Here is a 16,283-nt window from a genome sequence, read left to right on the forward strand (position 1 = left end):
CTGATCCTGGCTTGGAGTTCTGCAAGGGAACCTGGTAAAGCAGTTCTGCACATGTCCATTTGCTGTGGGTGGCTGGACAAGGTCTGTGGGTTCCTATATGGGCAGTCTGTAGCCAGCAGCCTTCAGCCAGCAGCCTTCCTGAGATTCAGGCTGTGTCAAGCAGAGTATTGCAGATACAACCCAATGTAAGTGATACAGAGCTGCCTAGTTACCTTTCAGAAACTCCCCTCAATGAGCTCAAGTCACTCCTGTTCCTAGAGAAAGCAATACCCTCTCCTGGCCCTATCCTGAATTTCCCTTGAGCATCCACACAACTCTTCCTCCCCCCTTCACACTGTTCAGTGCTGGCCCAGCTCTGGTACAAATCTATCAGCAGCCACTCAGTAACTGAACAGATTTGGCTTTAATAGAATGCAGTGAGCATGGGTTTCATCACCCTGCACAGCAGACATGGCATGAAGAGTTTGATCCCTCTGAAAGCCACAGCACCATGTGGCAGCACCGCTGAAGGTTTCCAGTTTTGGCTGTATGCTGTTCTTGGGTGTGAATCTGAAAATAAATCCTAGCAGAGTGAGCAAAACAAGTACTTGACAGGAATTTTTAAGTTAATGCTCTGGGTGTGTCATCTTTAAAGCCAGACAATCTGTCTTCTCTCTATAGAATCCTAGCACCATGTTAGGTTATTATCTTGGAACTTAGACGTTTCTTTCAAGTGCTGTGAGACCTCCCCCAGTGCATGGCCCTCACATGCAGTAAGGGTTAGAACTGTGTTAGTGCTGCAGGCCTCTGTGCAGCTGAAGCTTGTGTTCCAATGAGGGGGGATCAGTTCTTCATGGAAAACAACAGTGAAGAGGCATCAGATCTCAGGAATTAGATGGGTCCTAGAGCACCTGTCTGTAGCCACAGGAGGTTGCTGTCTTTGCCAGCCTCCTGGCAGTGGCAGGTTACTCAGCTCCCACCTGGGGCAGGTAGGCACTAACTGCCACCTGCTAGTGCAACAGTAGCAGGAGAGCTGCTCAAGAAGTGGGAGCAGAAAGCTGCCAGTTCAGAGGCTTCCTCACACACTTTCACCTTCCACCTCTTCCTCCTCTGTGCTCTGACAGCCGTTGTCCTCTGAGGGCAGGAGAGGCTGGTGCTGATGTGACTGATGTCTGTCTGCACTCCTCCATGAAGCCTGCAAGTCTGCCCTGCCTTGCTGCAGGAAGAGGGGCAGGAGGTCAAGGGTGAAGGGCACGTCCCTGAAGGCATGTAGGAGGAAGATGCCAGCCACGATGGTGAGGAAGCCACTGATAGTGCCAACGATGTTTTCCAGCACCATGTGTTGCCACTCCTTGAAGAGGATGGCAGAGCACGTCATGACTGCTGTGGTGAACAGCACATAGTAAATGGGGGTGACCAAAGAGGTGTTGAAGATGTCCAAGGCTTTGTTCAGATAGTTGATCTGAATGCTGATGCAGACCACCAGGCACACCAGGAGCACCCAGCCCAGTGGTTTTTTCAGGACTGGCTTCCCAGAAAACAGTTCTTTCAGGGCAATCCCCAAGCCTTTGACACAGGACACAGAAAGTGAGCCAATGGCAGAGCAGACCAAAACATAAACCAGGACGTTGCTCTGTCCGTAACGGGGTCCGGCCACGAAGATGAGCAGAAGAGAGCTCACCAGGACACACACAGCAAATGCAATGAATCCTTGGGGAAAGGAATTAAAGAGCTCTGTCAGGAAGCAGCAGCACCATTGACAGATGTAACCTAACAGCCAGTAGGGGGGAAGGAGAGGCAGGTAACTGCCCCATCAGTCTATCTTCCTAGCTTCTACCCGTAGGGATCAGGGTTGGGAAGCAGGGTTATCTCCAGCCTGAGCCAAGGTGTAGAGAACAACAGCTTTACAATGCTAATCACAGCACTGCCTCACACTTCAACCTGTCAGGGGATACTGCTTGTGCTGGAGTGGGTAGGGGCACAGCCAGGCTCTATGGCACAAGTGGAGCCAAAGGGGCACAGCTCTGCAGGAGGCCCAGGAAGAACCCTGCCACACCGCTCCCTCTAATGAGCAGTGGTTCTACTTTGCTTTTCCCCCCTCGTGCTTCCTTCTTCCACCTTCTGTGGCTTATTTTGTGCAAACCATATCCTTGCAACCTGATTAACCCTCTAACATAAATACCAGGATTACTTGAGCTTTAGTGTAACTTCCTGAATCACTCATTCCTGTCTTCCCTCAGACACACCACTGCTGCCCTCCTGTACAGGAATTCCCTCTCCTATCCTGGCACTGCCACAGCCCAACCCCTTCTGATGACAGCTGCAGCTAATTCCCATACTCTTCACTTTTTGCATCTACACCTCACAATACCAAAAAACCCACATTGGTAACTCTTCACGACCCAGGTTCTCATCCCTGCCGTGGCACAGACCTAATGACTTGGGAGCATTACCCAGACTCCCTCTCTTGGAGGCTGGTTCCCATCTGCTTCCTTCATCTGGACTCAAGAGGACTTGACTGTCCTAAAAAAGCCACTCTGAAGCTGATGTGTCCCTGTGTGTTTTGAGCTTTTCAATAAGGTGTAAATCCTCTGAGCATGTGCATTACATGTTGTTTACCTGTCACCAGTTTCTCATGTTTAGAACATGAAGACCTCAGCCTTTTCCCACCACAGTAGGCAAGCCACAAGCTGTCCTGGTCACAGGGGAACGTTTCTTCCACAAAAACCAGCTCAATTACCCTTTAGTTCAGTCCTTCCCAGTCTAGCCAACCTGCATCCCAACTTCTGCTGTCATTTCTAAGCCTGAAGTTGTCGGGACTCCTTTTATGGAAGTACCTGGATCTTTCAGCTTCTCTGCCATTGACTCTAGGCTGTTAACCTCTTCTTCCTGTGGAGCATGGATCACCATCACTGTGGAGCCCAGCATACTAAGGATGCAGCCAATCTTCCCATGAACATTCAACTGCTCGTTCAGAAAGGTGGAAGACAGAACTGCACTGAAAGATAGCAAAGAAAAAAACCCCACAAACACCAAATGAACAGCCCCAAAACAATCAGGCCAAGAGATGGAGTACCTGAGGGAAGAGACAGAGGGGGGCAGAATGACTGCTTGCACCACAATGGGGTGGTAGGTGAGGGAAGGGTGTTTCTGAGGCTACATACCTTACAAGGACACTTAGAGCACCCAGTGGAGTTACCAACATTGCAGGGGCAAAAGCATAGGCAGCAAAATTTACTGTTTCTCCAACTCCCACTGCAAGAGAAAGTGTCAGCTGGGCATCAAAGTAGGAGCATTTCAGCATAATACAAATTTGAGTGCAGTCAGAAGAGCACCTTGGTTTCCACCTGAGCATTCTTATTTCTCCCAGGCATGCTGTGCAACCATGAAAGAAAACCACCAGTAACTAGTAGAAGCCAACTGTAGGTTCTCTTGGGAAGAGAAGGCCCAAGGGTATGCATGGTGATCCTTAGTCACACATGGCTAGGCAGCTGAGCAGTAGGCACAGAGAAACAGTTTCCTAATGTCCTCAAAGCTGTGAGGAGTTTGACTGGTTTTGTATTTCTTAAGTCAACATTCTCCTGCCACAGAATTTACAGCTTTCAAAGGGTGAATCAAGCCCAATTGGTTAGGAATGTTAAAAAGTGTAAACTTGGGCTGCTGCAACTGCTGTAGTGCTAAAGGCATGGATGCTGGACATGCTGCAACTGCTGTGGTACTAAAAGCATGATGCTGGATGTGCTGCAGTTGCTGTAGTGCTAAAGGCATGATGCTGGATGTGCTGCAGTTGCTGTAGTGCTAAAGGCATGATGCTGGATGTGCTGCAGTTGCTGTAGTGCTAAAGGCATGATGCTGGATGTGCTGCAGTTGCTGTAGTGCTAAAGGCATGATGCTGGATGTGCTGCAGTTGCTGTAGTGCTAAAGGCATGATGCTGGATGTGCTGCAGTTGCTGTAGTGCTAAAGGCATGATGCTGGATGTGCTGCAGTTGCTGTAGTGCTAAAGGCATGATGCTGAATGTGCTGCAGTTGCTGTAGTGCTAAAGGCATGATGCTGGATGTGCTGCAACTGCTGTGGTGCTAAAGGCATGATGCTGGATGTGCTGCAGTTGCTGTAGTGCTAAAGGCATGATGCTGGATGTGCTGCAACTGCTGTGGTACTAAAGGCATGATGCTGGATGTGCTGCAACTGCTGTAGTGCTAAAGGCATGATGCTGAATGTGCTGCAGTTGCTGTGGTACTAAAGGCATGATGCTGGATGTGCTGCAGTTGCTGTGGTACTAAAGGCATGATGCTGGATGTGCTGCAACTGCTGTAGTGCTAAAGGCATGATGCTGGATGTGCTGCAGTTGCTGTAGTGCTAAAGGCATGATGCTGGATGTGCTGCAGTTGCTGTGGTACTAAAGGCATGATGCTGGATGTGCTGCAGTTGCTATAGTGCTAAAGGCATGATGCTGGATGTGCTGCAGTTGCTGTGGTACTAAAGGCATGATGCTGGATGTGCTGCAGTTGCTGTGGTACTAAAGGCATGATGCTGGATGTGCTGCAACTGCTGTAGTGCTAAAGGCATGATGCTGGATGTGCTGCAGATGCTGTAGTGCTAAAGGCATGATGCTGGATGTGCTGCAGTTGCTGTAGTGCTAAAGGCATGATGCTGGATGTGCTGCAGTTGCTGTAGTGCTAAAGGCATGATGCTGGATGTGCTGCAGTTGCTGTAGTGCTAAAGGCATGATGCTGGATGTGCTGCAGTTGCTGTAGTGCTAAAGGCATGATGCTGGATGTGCTGCAGTTGCTGTAGTGCTAAAGGCATGATGCTGGATGTGCTGCAGTTGCTGTGGTACTAAAGGCATGATGCTGGATGTGCTGCAGTTGCTGTAGTGCTAAAGGCATGATGCTGGATGTGCTGCAGTTGCTGTGGTACTAAAGGCATGATGCTGGATGTGCTGCAGTTGCTGTAGTGCTAAAGGCATGATGCTGGATGTGCTGCAGTTGCTGTAGTGCTAAAGGCATGATGCTGGATGTGCTGCAACTGCTGTGGTACTAAAGGCATGATGCTGGATGTGCTGCAGTTGCTGTAGTGCTAAAGGCATGATGCTGGATGTGCTGCAACTGCTGTAGTGCTAAAGGCATGATGCTGGACGTGCTGTAAACTACATGTTCTGGGCAGGCCATTCCAGTTAGACCAGCTCCTCAACTACTGTTTAGCAAAGAAACTGGTAATGGATGAGACTTTATATAGAGTATTTTAAGAGTTGCAATTAGATCAACAGCATCCTCAGATACAAACCAAACAGTCAAACAACGAAGGTAATAATAAAACACAAAAGCAACTGGAAACAATGAGAGTCTCAAGCACATCTTGCTAGTTTCCAAGCAGGTACTTACTGCACAGCAGTCCTGCCCACCAAAGCCATTCTTTCAGGTATGCGTGGCCTCCTTGCCCTGAGTGTGGAAGAAAGAGTAAGGAGACAGCTCAGGTGAAGCTACACAAAAGGTTCATTATCCTCCCAGAGCTACCACGGAGGAGCAAGCAGGAGCAGCCTGATTTCCTGTACGTGCCTTGGGGCTCCCTGCCTTGCCGCGCATTGGCCTGACTCAGACACGGACAAGCCCCTGTTCTTGCAGCCTGTGAGACTTTATCCCTTGGCTCTCCTGCGTTTGAAAGAGTACTCTCAAGAACACGTGTGCGCTCCTACAAACGGGTCTGCCTTTAGACCCAAACGCCCCACAAGCACGGAGCGGGGCAGCCAAGGCCCAGCGCCGCCCGGACCGGGAGGTGGCTGAGGCGGCCTGCGGCGCCCGGACAACACAGCGACAGCAGCGACAGCCCGGGGGCTGTGCCCACCGGCCGGAAGCAGAAGGGACGAGCCGCTGGCAGGGGAGGCACCGGGGCGCCCTGCGCTGCCCACCGCCCCGCTCCGCGCCCCAGCCTGCAGGCGGCTACCTGCCCTGGCGCGGCCGCGGCGGCACAGGCGCAGCAGCCCCTTCTTCTTCAGGATGAAGCTGCTGCCGATGAAGACGCTGGAGGCCAGCGCTAGCCCCAGCCCCACGTAGAAGCCGTCCCGCCCGCCCGCGGCCCCCATAGCGGCGCGGCCGCCGCTTCCGGTGAGCGGCCAGCGCCTTCCCCTGCCGCCGGAACGGGCGGGACGGAACGGGCGGGCGCGGGCAGCCTTTGTCGGCGCCGGCACCGGGCCTGGCTTCCGCCTGAGCGGCGCCGGGGCAAGGTCTGGCGCCGGGGGTCGGGGCCGGTGGTGCCCGTGAGCGCCTGCCGGGCCCCGCCGGGGGTGGCATCCCCGGCAGCGGCGCATCCCCGGCAGGCGCCGGTTCCCCGCGCCGTCCCCTCCGCGCATGGGCGAGAGCCTGGCCCTGGCGGGGTTTGAAGGGTCGGGGTTACCTTGTGGGAGCCTTCTCGGCGACAAGGTAGTTATCTGTTGTTTTCCAAGCCGAAGAAGAGAGGATGAGTAAGAGCAAGGACGATGCTCCGCATGAGCTGGAGAGCCAGTTCGTGCTGCGACTGCCAGCGGTAAGAGCCCTGTCGGCCGGGCGCGGCTCGGGGAGCCGCCAGCGCACGGCTCAGCCCCGTTTGCTTGGCGGGCACCGGGCGTGGGAAGAGGGATTAGCAGGGCGTGCGAATTCGGTGCGAAATCTGCAGACTTGGCAAGGGATGTGGAAGCAGGTTGGCTGCTCTTGGTCTCGTACAGGCTATTTCCATTCACTCGAGCAGGCTTTCCGTGAACAGATGCTGCAGGACACAGAGCAGGGGGCTCGGAAGACAGCTTGGAGGATTAGGGAGGAAGTTTCTGTGAGAGCAGACCTTTAGGAAGTGCTGGCTCTTCAGCTGCTATGGGTGTCAGTGCACTCGATGCTATTTGTTAGGCGCTGAAAGCTGAGACTGCCCTGCTGAGAACACAAGAGCTTGGTGTGGGGAGCTGTAACTTGCCCAGGGCTGCAGCCTCCTGGAAGGGTTTGTCAGGGACCTCACACCACTCTCACAGCTGCATTGTGGGGTATGAAGGGCACTGGGAATAGCAGAGCCGCAGGGTCAGTGCGTGGTGTTGGGAGGAGGGTGCAGTTTTCACTGCAGCTCCTGCTGCTGTTTTTAGCTTTTGCTGGGATGGCAGGGTCAGGTTGGGTAGGTTGAACAGAAGCCTTTGGTGACTCTTGGAGGAAGCACACCCAGTCCTGACTTAAGTCTGTCCAACCTTCCCAGGAATATGCCTCCACTGTGCGGCGAGCAGTGCAGTCTGGGAACGTCAACTTGAAGGACAGGCTTACTATTGAGCTGCATGGTGAGTGAGCAGGATCAGAGCAACCTGCGTGTGTTTTCCTCTGAAACTTCTGCCCCCTGTTCCTGTTTAGCTGTTGAGCAGCAGCACTGACCTGTGCCACGGCTTTCCACAGCGGATGGGCGCCACGGCATCGTCCGCGTTGACCGGGTGCCGCTGGCGGCCAAGCTGGTGGATCTGCCCTGCATCATCGAGAGCTTAAAAACCATTGACAAGAAAACCTTCTATAAGACAGCTGATATTTGCCAGGTATGGGCTGTCCTCCTTTCCTGCCCAGCAGCCTCGTCCCTTGTTCCCCTCTGCAGCTGGACACCCAGTAATACGCAGCCGGTTTCTGTGTTCTCACAGCATCGGCAGTTTATAATCCCCCACTCTCTTTGGTGCTTGGAAATCCCATTTCTGAAGCATGAAATGAGACTGTCCTTGAGCTTGACTGCTGCTGTGTTTAGACATGAGCTGAGCTGGGTGTGAGACTTGATGTTTGTCATAGCCCATGCCTGTGGTTCCCTGTGGCTCCCAACACACAGTGGGCAGTCAGTGTTCCTTTCCAGAAGAGCTTTTTGTCCTGGTATTACAAGAAGCTCCCTCTCTGTTTATGTGGGAATTCCAGATGCTTGTTTGCACTGTGGATGGCGATCTCTACCCCCCTTTGGAAGAACAAACTGTGAGCACTGACCCCAAGGCAAACAAGAAGAAGGACAAGGACAGAGAGAAGAAATTCATCTGGAACCATGGCAGTGAGTAGAGGCTGTGCCAAAGCCTCCATCCCACCACCCCGGTGTCCTCACAGCTGTGCGGGGGCTCACTATGTCCTGACTGCACTGCTGCTCCATTTTTCATGGGTTTTTTTCCTCTGTTCCTGAAGGGATCTTCTCCCTTTGGGCATGCAGCTCTCCCAACAGGCCATCTGCCTGACTCATGACATCTGTTTCCTCTGTCACAGTCACTCTTCCCCTGAAAAATGTACGGAAGAGGCGATTCCGGAAGACAGCTAAGAAGAAAGTGAGTTGCTTCCCATGCAGATGCAGTAATCAGAGGATAGGAAGGCAGAGACCTTAGAGCTGGAACTGTCTGTTAGTTCAAAAGACATGTAATTGCCCAACATTGTTTCACATGTTTGCTTGCCCAAGGTGCAAGTGGAGGGAGTGTGGATAGATGTAAACATTGCTTTGGGTGCTTCCTCCATGTTTTCCAAGATGCTCTGGAGGGCAAGATCCTCTGTGCAGAGAACTGCTGGACTCCAGTCTTGTGGCTACCTTTCTATAGCCTGTCTTCCTGCTTATAGTGGGGGGAAAAAAAAGGAAGGCTTGCCTGGAAATGAGACTTCATTCATTCATTGCTTCTTTCTCAACCAAAATCTCTCTGTGCATGGCTTGTTCAGTTCCCCAGCAGGCAGTGCTACAAATAGAATAACTCAATTCAGCTGGGGGAGTGACAACAGATGGAGCTCAGAGACTCTGTGCATATAGAGAAGCCAAGCAAGGTACTGGGAAGATGGAGCACCGGAAGGCTGGGAAGGCTTCATCTCTGCTCTGCAGTTTCAGAATGAAGTGCTGTTTGGCATGACATTTGGGAAACAAATTACTTGCAGCATTCTAATGGTCCACAGGAGAGATTGGTTGTCAGTGCATTAGGGTTCCTGGTTAATTTACAAGTGAAAAATACAACCTTTTGAGCGAGACAGGGAGGAGCTGATTTGATGGTACACCAGGAAACAGCACCTGAGGGACTCTCTGCATACACAGAGAGTCTTATTCCATAAGTAGGAAAGTGAGAGCATACAACCCACCAAGGGGCTCTGCACAAAACAGATGGAATGCTTTTGGAGGTGCATGAGTTATTTGTAGGTGGAGCACGAGCAAAGGCTGAGCAGAAAGCACAAGAGAAGAAAAGCTTGACAGAGGGCTTTGTCTGGGGGTGAAGGGTTGGAGCTGAGCAGCCCCAGCAGCATGCACAAAGAATTTAACAGTGCCTCTGTTCTCTTTCCTCTCTCTGGCCCAGTATATTGAGTCTCCTGATGTAGAAAAAGAGGTGAAGCGCCTCCTGAGCACGGATGCTGAAGCTGTCAGTGTCCGTATCCTTTTGAGACGGGGGAAACAAAAGCTCTGTGTGGAGCTGGGAGCTGTGAAAAGGGGAGGTTCACCTTTGGGTGGGTGTGAGAGACTGGGACATAAGCACACAAGAGGCACTGAAGTTTCAGGTCTTCATCTTTGCCTTGTTCAAGGCTCATGGATTCTTCATGGTGGCCTTCCCTGTGAGATTGTACAGCTGTGCTGAGCAAGAACTTCAGTAAAAGCAGAGGGGAAGCCATGGAAGGGGGGCTGGGGGAGGTTTAGGCTGGATGTTAGGAAGAAGTTCTTCCCAGAAAGAGAGATTGGCCATTGGGATGTGCTGCCCAGGGAGGTGGTGGAGTCACCATCGCTGGAGGTGTTTAGGAAGAGACTGGATGGGGTGCTTGGTGCCATGGTTTAGTTGATCAGATAGTGTTGGGTGATAGGTTGGACTTGATGATCTCAAAGGTCTTTTCCAACCTGGCCCATCCCATTCCATCAAGCTGAAAAAAGCTTTCTTCTTTATACATATGAGCAGTACAATATCCATAGCTGCAAAGCCAGACTTGTTGGAGGGGCAGTGATCTGCAGGTTTTGGCATTCTTTTATCCTATTGCATGTTCCTGTTTTTCCCTTGACTTTGTCTGCTCCTGCTGTCAGGCTGGGAAGTCATTGCTGAAGATGAAACAAAAGAAGTAGACAACCATGGCTCTCTCACCAGCCTGGACATCTCCTCCCCAGGGATGTCAGGACATAAGCAAGGCCATGGCTCAGGTGCAGTGGGGAAGGCTGTTGTTTTCTTCTAGCCACTGAGTAATCAGTTGGGCCAGGGAAGCTGTCCCTGGCAGACAAAGGGTGCTGGGAGGTTGTCAGCTGTGTGTTAACTCTTTGCATCCTCTCTAGAACACGATGAGCTGCGGGAGATATTTAATGACATCAGCAGCAGCAGCGAAGATGAAGATGAGAGAGATCATCATGATGATGAGGACCTCAACATCATGGACACTGAGGAGGACTTGGAGAGGCAGCTGCAGGACAAACTGAATGAGTCTGATGGGCAGCAACAGGAGAATGAGGGATCCAACCAGATAGGTGAGTGGGTGGCAGAGTGCAGCAGAATCACTGAGGTGCCAGGCAGGCGCTGCAGCCCGGTTCTGCTGCTGCTCTGGGTTTGAGCTCTCTCTCCCTTCCAGTCATGGGGATCCAGAAACAGATTGACAACCTGAAAAGTAAACTCCAGGAGACTCAGGACAGGAGGAAGCGCCAGGAAGATCTCATCATGAAAGTGGAGAACCTGGCCCTCAAGGTAAGAGCTCTCCTGGGACCTCTGAAAGTCTTAGCACTGCCTTCCCAGTAGATCCAGCAGATAATTGAGCTGCTGTCCCAGAGAAGCCAGGGGCCTTTTTCTGCAGGGTTAAGAGCCATCCTGGTGTTACCATACACACTCCAGCATTTCCCCATGGAGGCAAAGCAGTCCATGAAACTGCAGGGAATAAGGGGGCTGGTTGTCAGTGCAGCTTGGGGCTCGCTGCGCTGTTTGACATGCTGTGCCTGCACCCATTCACTTGAGAACACCTTGGTAACTGTGGCCTGGCACATTTGTCTCTGCAGACCCGGCTCCAGGCTGTGCTGGATGAGTTCAAGCAGCAGGAAGAGCGAGAGAAGCAGCAGGTGAGGAAACTCCCACAGTGGAGTGGGAAGTACTGGGGCACAACGTGCTTCTAGGCTTGGCCTCTGGCAGCTTCCTGAATCCTGGACCACACCAGCTGCTTTGCACAACAGTGTTACAGGGCAGGTGTGCTTGTCCCTTAGCTCCATGCAGCTGCAGCTTCCTCAGGCCCAAGGAGGTACAGGAAATGGGGTTGATGGCAGTGTTCCTTCTGGAGGAGCAGTCAGCCAAAACATGTCTGGTCAGCAGTCCTAGCAGCCTTGGGCTGCTGCCTGGGATGAAACATGACACAGGAGCCCCTTGGCACCCATGTGGAAGAAAGCCAGTAGCTGTAGGACCTTGGCAGATTTCCTGCCTGGGCACCTCTGCTGAGTTTCAACCGGGTACCAAGGCAGGAGGTTCCCACTCCCAGGTTCCTGTTGTGCAGGTTCACTTTGGGGGCAGCACCAAGTTCTGCCCCTGAGGAGCTGAGGCACAGATCCTTGCCATGTACAGGCAGAGCAGCCCCTGGCACAGGTAGAGGATCTGCAGAAACACAGAAGTACTTGGGCTAGAGCTGCCAGGAGTACCTTACTGTCATGTCTCACTCCTCCTTCCCAGATGATGTCCCTTCAGGAGCAGCTGGAGTCCCTCATGGAGAAGTGAGGAGCAGGCCTGGGTCTTTGTATCTGTGCACAGAGCTGGAAGTGGTGCTCACCTGCCCTGCTGAAGTCTCTGCTCTAGTCACACACCTCTGCTGCTACATGTGCTGCTGAGCAGTGCCAGAGCCTCTCACATTGTGCTGGGCTTGGCTGGTGGAGCTAAAGCATTGGACTGTGCCTGTGAGAGCAGCCAAAACATTGAATTTACTGTAAATATTCTGCACCATTCTCCCAGAGGGGTTTAGTTCTCCCTGGGACAGTGCAGTGCAGCCTCCTGCATCTTACTGAGTCTTGGATTTGATGGGCTCTGGGCTGGTAGGAGCTTGCTCTTGTCTCTGTGGGATGTTCATGTCTGCAAACCAGGCTCAATAAAGTACCATTTCTAACCCCAGTCTGTTCCTCTTCAGTCTCCAGAGCACAGGCTGGCACTGCCTCTTGCCAGCTTGTGCCTTACCACACACAGCCCCTGGTTGGTGCTGGCACCAGCATTGCTGGGCTCCTCTGAAATGTTTCTTGCAGGGCTGGGTCAAAAGGGGACTGTGTGACAGGACCCCCAAGAGCTGTTACTTTGGAAGGAACAAGCTGTGGCCCTAGCTCCAGAGAGCTTTAATTCCTTACAGAATAGGCAGGCAAATCCCAGATTAACCTGGCAGAGTGGAAAGAGGATTAGAAAGGCAGTTCCAGCATGCAGAAAAGGGTGCTGGGGGCTTCAGCAAGGGTGCACCACAGCAGGACCTTCATCTTGCAACCTGAAGGGGAAGGGAAGAAGGCTTCCAAGCTCTGTCCCCAGCACAGAAAGCAAGAGGCCACCAAGAGCCCTGGAGATGACCTGTGTGTTCAGATAGTCAATAAAGAGTGATAACCTGAGGAAGACACAGCTCAGGGAAGGACAGAGCACACCTGTGTGCATGTGACCTGCTTCTGGGGAAACCATGGAGGAAACCTACCTGCTGAATGTTGAAGGGGTCAAAAAGAAGATTCTGCATGGAGGCCAAGGGGAGCTGCCAAAGCTGCAGGATGGGAGCAAGGTAAATCATCTTGGTTGTCACCCTAAAGCCCTAGGAGGGGGAAGGGCGTCTGACACCCCTGCTCAGCATTAGATTCCCTCATAAGCTGAGGTACAGGGAGATGCCATCTCCAGGAGATGCCATCTCCAGGAGATGCCTTGCAAGTGGGAGGCAGGCAGCCACCTTGCCCTCACAGTGGCTACTGACACCACCCACAACCCTCACCTTGCCTTAGTGCTGTCACCTGCCTCCTCCCTCTGTCCTGGGGTCACTGGAGTTCAACAGCCACGGTGGGTTGCTGGAAATCTGCCTCTCCTGAAGTGTGTCAAACAGGAGTGCAGGGGTGTAAAGACAGAGCTCCTGGGGGGGTCCAAGAATTCCTAGCCTGTGGGTATGGGCTTGGTTCCGCCAAGTCCTGGTGCATGCTGTTGGGAGCACTCTGTACTGGGTTATAAAGGGGGATCCAGAGAGTGCAGCAAGATCCAGCACTGATGGGTGCTAAGACACTTCACCATCTGCTTGCTGCCTAAGACGAGTGGCTAGGAGGCACAGTCTCCTGCTGCAGATGGAGAGCTGCCACTCAAGCCAGCACCTGCTGGCACTGGGATGTGGGGCCAGGGAGGGGAGGGAGGTGTCTCCCTGCAGTGCTTGCCCCTCCTAGCACAGAGTCTGTTCTGTGGCAGATCACCTTCCACTTCCAGACGCTGAAGGATGACTTTGAGCGGACAGTGATCGATGACAGCAGGGAGGTTGGCATCCCCATGGAGATCATCGTGGGCAAGATGTTCAAGCTGGAGATCTGGGAGACGCTGCTCAGCTCCATGAGAGCCGGGGAGGTGGCCGAGTTCTGGTGTGATACCATTGTGAGTGAGGGGCCCACAGGCACCAGGGAACACCCCACAGATGCTCCAGCCTTGCCTGGCACAAGCACAGGTGTCACTCAGCTGTGGCACCAGGGGGGCTGCCCCAGAGGAGGGGGCAGAGGCTGGCCCGGTGCCGCTGAGCAGAGCGCTCCCTGTCCTTGCAGCACACAGGCATGTATGCCCTGGTCTCCAGGGGCATGCGGAGGATCGCAGAGGGCAGGGACCCCCTGGAAGGGCAGAAGCACCGCTGTGGCATGGGCAACATGTTTGACTACCACAGCACAGGCTACCCCGACCTGGATGAGCTGCAGCGGACACCGCAGCCTCTCATCTTCATCATGGAGTTGTTCCGGGTGAGCGAGAAGGCAGCGGGGGGAGGGCTGACAGCACGGAGAGGGCCGGGGCTGGCAGCTGAGCTTCCGCTGCCGCTGCAGGTGGAGGAGCCCTCGGCGTACAAACGGGACACCTGGGCCATGAGCAAGGAGGAGAAGCTGGCAGCAGTGCCCGTGCTGCACAGCGAGGGCAATCGCCTGGTCCTCCGCAAGGAGTTCGCACAGGCGGCAGCCAAGTACCAGGAGGCTGTCATCTGCCTGAGGAACCTCCAGGCCAAGGTGGGCAGGGCTCAGCCAACCACCTCCTGTCAGCCCTGTGGGCCCTGGGTGCCCAGGGCACAGGCATGAACCGCTCACTGTGTCTCCCTGGGCAGGAGAAGCCATGGGAGGATGGCTGGCTGAAGCTGGAGAGCCTGGTGACACCGCTGGTGCTCAACTACTGCCAGTGCCAGCTGGAGCTGGGCGAGTACTATGAGGTGCTGGAACACACAACAGAGCTCCTCCAGAAACACAATGGTACCTGTGCCCTGCATCCCACCCCTGCTGCTGTGCCTGTGGCCCCTGAGGCCTCTCTCTGCTGGATCCCCTAGTTGTGGCAATGCTCATCCCAGGTCCCTCTGCCTGTGATGATACCTGTGTCATCCAGCTCTCCATGCCCACTGCAGAACCCATGTCCAGATTCCTCTGCCCATGACAGTGCCCATGTCCCTGGTTTCCCCTGCCCACAATGGCCCCTTCACCCCATGCCCTCTAGGTCCCCCTGCCCACAATGTTGTTCCACACCATCCAAATGTCCAAATGGTTTCCCCTTGTCTCTGATGATCCCTGCACCCCCTGTCCCCTGGCCCAGGTCTCTCTGCCCACCCCATGTTCCCCTGTCTATGATGGCACTTGTTCTCCTCGCCCCTGGGTTCCCAGCTCCCGTGGCTGGTGGCCCTGGGCTGCAGGACCCCTGGCAGGGGCTCTGCTCTCCCTGCAGACAACGCCAAGGCCTATTTCAAGCGGGCGAAGGCTCACGCTGCGGTGTGGAACGAGCGGGAGGCGCGGGAGGACTTCCTGCGGGTGGCTCACCTCGACCCTTCCATGGCAGCTGCTGTGAAGAAGGAGCTGAAGCAGCTGGGGGAGAGGATGAGGAAGAAGCACGTGGAGGATCGGAAGCGCTACCAGGGGCTCTTCCAGACGCCCCGAGGGCCGCGGGCTAGTGAGGGGCAGGAGAAGCAGGGCGACGAGTCAGGGCAGCAGAAAGAGGCACTCCAGGATGAGGCTGGGGTCCTAAAGACCCCTGAGCAGGGGAGGTGTGGTGCAGGGACTGGAGAAGCAGAAAATCAAGGGGCTGAACAAGCAGAAGAGGGAAGGCCCAGGGCCAGGTGTGAAGGGGCAGGAGGAGACGTAGCCCAGGGGCAGGTTGTTGGGACAGAAGGAACAGTGAGGGATGGGACAGGACTGGGAGAAGTAAACCTGGGCACCTCTGATGCAAAGCCAGATTGCTGGGGAGCAGAAAGAGGGGCAGAGGAGGAAAAGGAGAGGGAGGAGGAGGGGGCAGAGGAGGAAAAGGAGAGGGAGGAGGAGGAGGCAGAAGAAGGGAAGGAGAGGGAGGAGGAGGAGGCAGAAGAAGGGAAGGAGAGGGAGGAGGAGGAGGCAGAAGAAGGGAAGGAGAGGGAGGAGGAGGAGGAGGGGGAAGCTGAAGAGGAAGAGAGCCCAGCAGCAGAGACAGAAAAGCAGGCTGTAGGGCAATGCAGGGCAGCAGGATGTACAGAGGCAAGAGGCCTTAGGGAAGGGCTGGAGGGGGAAGCCAGTGGGTCAGAGGGTGCTGGCACAGGGAGTGGGGCCAGGACTGAGCTAGGCAGAGCCCCAGAGCCAGAGTCCCCCAGCAAGGGGCCCCTGAAGCTGGAGGATGAAACACCCAGAGAGAGAGTGGGAGAGGGGAGCTGGGGGGAGCAGCAGCAAGCAGGCACCAGTGATGCTGAGGAAGGCAACATCCACCTTGGCAGCTTCACCCCTAGTGCAGTGCTCCAGGATGGGCATTTGGGGACAGATGAGCTGGGTGGAGGGGCACAAGTAGCCCTTTCCCCCCCAGTATCCAGGGAAGGGGATGATGCATGCCCAGGGAAGAGCTGAGAGCTCAGGGCTGCAAGGTGGGCCACAGCCATCCCATTACCCCTCGATGAAGGAAAGGCTGCTGAACCACAGCACTGGCAGGAGGACTGCTGTACCCTGAGAGAGAGCCCCAGAGCTGGGGGCTGCAGTGACACAGGAACAAAGCTGTCCTCAGGCTGCTGCTGCTGTGCAGCCCTCCCTGCTGCCTCCCTGCCCCGACTCATCGGCTCCAGCGCCTTTCAGCTGTGTCCTGCTGAGCTTTGCTGGCTGAGAAATAAAAGCTCTTCCCTGGCACCATGTGCTGGATTTGTTCCTGGACGTGACCAGCTTCCCTGATCACAGCTGAACCTCCTGCCTCGC

At 54.4% G+C, this 16,283-nt stretch overlaps 3 protein-coding genes across 5 annotated transcripts; 2 read left to right on the top strand and 1 right to left on the bottom strand.

Moving 5' to 3' along the window:
- Nucleotides 1-384: 384 nt before the first annotated feature.
- Nucleotides 385-6,091, bottom strand: LOC137450702 (magnesium transporter NIPA2-like). Its single transcript, XM_068157537.1, has 5 exons — nt 5,922-6,091; nt 5,363-5,419; nt 3,144-3,234; nt 2,817-2,977; nt 385-1,689 (listed from the first exon to the last, which is right to left on the bottom strand). The coding sequence occupies exons 1-5, from the start codon at nt 6,058-6,060 to the stop codon at nt 1,058-1,060; spliced, it is 1,080 nt and encodes a 359-aa protein (XP_068013638.1). The 5' UTR covers nt 6,061-6,091; the 3' UTR covers nt 385-1,057.
- A 48-nt stretch (nt 6,092-6,139) lies between these two features.
- On the top strand, nt 6,140-12,015 carry TAF7L (TATA-box binding protein associated factor 7 like). 2 transcript variants are annotated; one of them, XM_068157539.1, is made up of 11 exons: nt 6,140-6,500; nt 7,188-7,266; nt 7,379-7,512; nt 7,874-8,000; nt 8,207-8,265; nt 9,259-9,337; nt 9,975-10,088; nt 10,218-10,406; nt 10,508-10,620; nt 10,926-10,985; nt 11,584-12,015. In XM_068157539.1, exons 1-11 carry the CDS (start codon nt 6,435-6,437, stop codon nt 11,626-11,628), a joined length of 1,065 nt encoding a protein of 354 aa, XP_068013640.1. In that variant the 5' UTR covers nt 6,140-6,434; the 3' UTR covers nt 11,629-12,015. The 2 variants fall into 2 exon arrangements, with proteins under 2 accessions (XP_068013640.1, XP_068013641.1); XM_068157540.1 differs by having other exon boundaries at nt 9,265-9,337.
- A 172-nt stretch (nt 12,016-12,187) lies between these two features.
- LOC137450706 (aryl-hydrocarbon-interacting protein-like 1) lies at nt 12,188-16,217 on the top strand. Of its 2 annotated transcripts, none has more exons than XM_068157544.1 (6): nt 12,188-12,652; nt 13,333-13,494; nt 13,659-13,847; nt 13,929-14,105; nt 14,201-14,342; nt 14,806-16,217. In XM_068157544.1, exons 1-6 carry the CDS (start codon nt 12,557-12,559, stop codon nt 15,942-15,944), a joined length of 1,905 nt encoding a protein of 634 aa, XP_068013645.1. In that variant the 5' UTR covers nt 12,188-12,556; the 3' UTR covers nt 15,945-16,217. The 2 variants fall into 2 exon arrangements, with proteins under 2 accessions (XP_068013645.1, XP_068013644.1); XM_068157543.1 differs by having other exon boundaries at nt 12,270-12,652; nt 13,315-13,494.
- Nucleotides 16,218-16,283: the final 66 nt, after the last annotated feature.

Source organism: Melanerpes formicivorus, unplaced genomic scaffold (genome assembly GCF_026170545.1).
Source record: "Melanerpes formicivorus ecotype bairdi unplaced genomic scaffold, bMelFor1.0.p_v2 SCAF_37, whole genome shotgun sequence".
Classification (NCBI taxonomy): domain Eukaryota; kingdom Metazoa; phylum Chordata; class Aves; order Piciformes; family Picidae; genus Melanerpes; species Melanerpes formicivorus.

What these genes read in the sequence shown, in the direction of transcription:
- LOC137450702 (XM_068157537.1), bottom strand. Translation starts at nt 6,060, where the DNA reads ATGGGGGCCGCGGGCGGGCGGGACGGCTTCTACGTGGGGCTGGGGCTA. An exon ending in GTGGGCAGGACTGCTGTGCA is followed by an intron (nt 3,235 to 5,362) that starts GTAAGTACCTGC and finishes TTTCTCTTGCAG; the next exon opens with TGGGAGTTGGAGAAACAGTA. An exon ending in AGAGAAGCTGAAAGATCCAG is followed by an intron (nt 1,690 to 2,816) that starts GTACTTCCATAA and finishes CCTTTCCCCAAG; the next exon opens with GATTCATTGCATTTGCTGTG.
- LOC137450706 (XM_068157543.1), top strand. Translation starts at nt 12,557, where the DNA reads ATGGAGGAAACCTACCTGCTGAATGTTGAAGGGGTCAAAAAGAAGATT. An exon ending in AGCTGCAGGATGGGAGCAAG is followed by an intron (nt 12,653 to 13,314) that starts GTAAATCATCTT and finishes GTTCTGTGGCAG; the next exon opens with ATCACCTTCCACTTCCAGAC. An exon ending in TGAGGAACCTCCAGGCCAAG is followed by an intron (nt 14,106 to 14,200) that starts GTGGGCAGGGCT and finishes CTCCCTGGGCAG; the next exon opens with GAGAAGCCATGGGAGGATGG.
- TAF7L (XM_068157539.1), top strand. Translation starts at nt 6,435, where the DNA reads ATGAGTAAGAGCAAGGACGATGCTCCGCATGAGCTGGAGAGCCAGTTC. An exon ending in GCTTACTATTGAGCTGCATG is followed by an intron (nt 7,267 to 7,378) that starts GTGAGTGAGCAG and finishes GGCTTTCCACAG; the next exon opens with CGGATGGGCGCCACGGCATC. An exon ending in TGAGGGATCCAACCAGATAG is followed by an intron (nt 10,407 to 10,507) that starts GTGAGTGGGTGG and finishes TCTCCCTTCCAG; the next exon opens with TCATGGGGATCCAGAAACAG.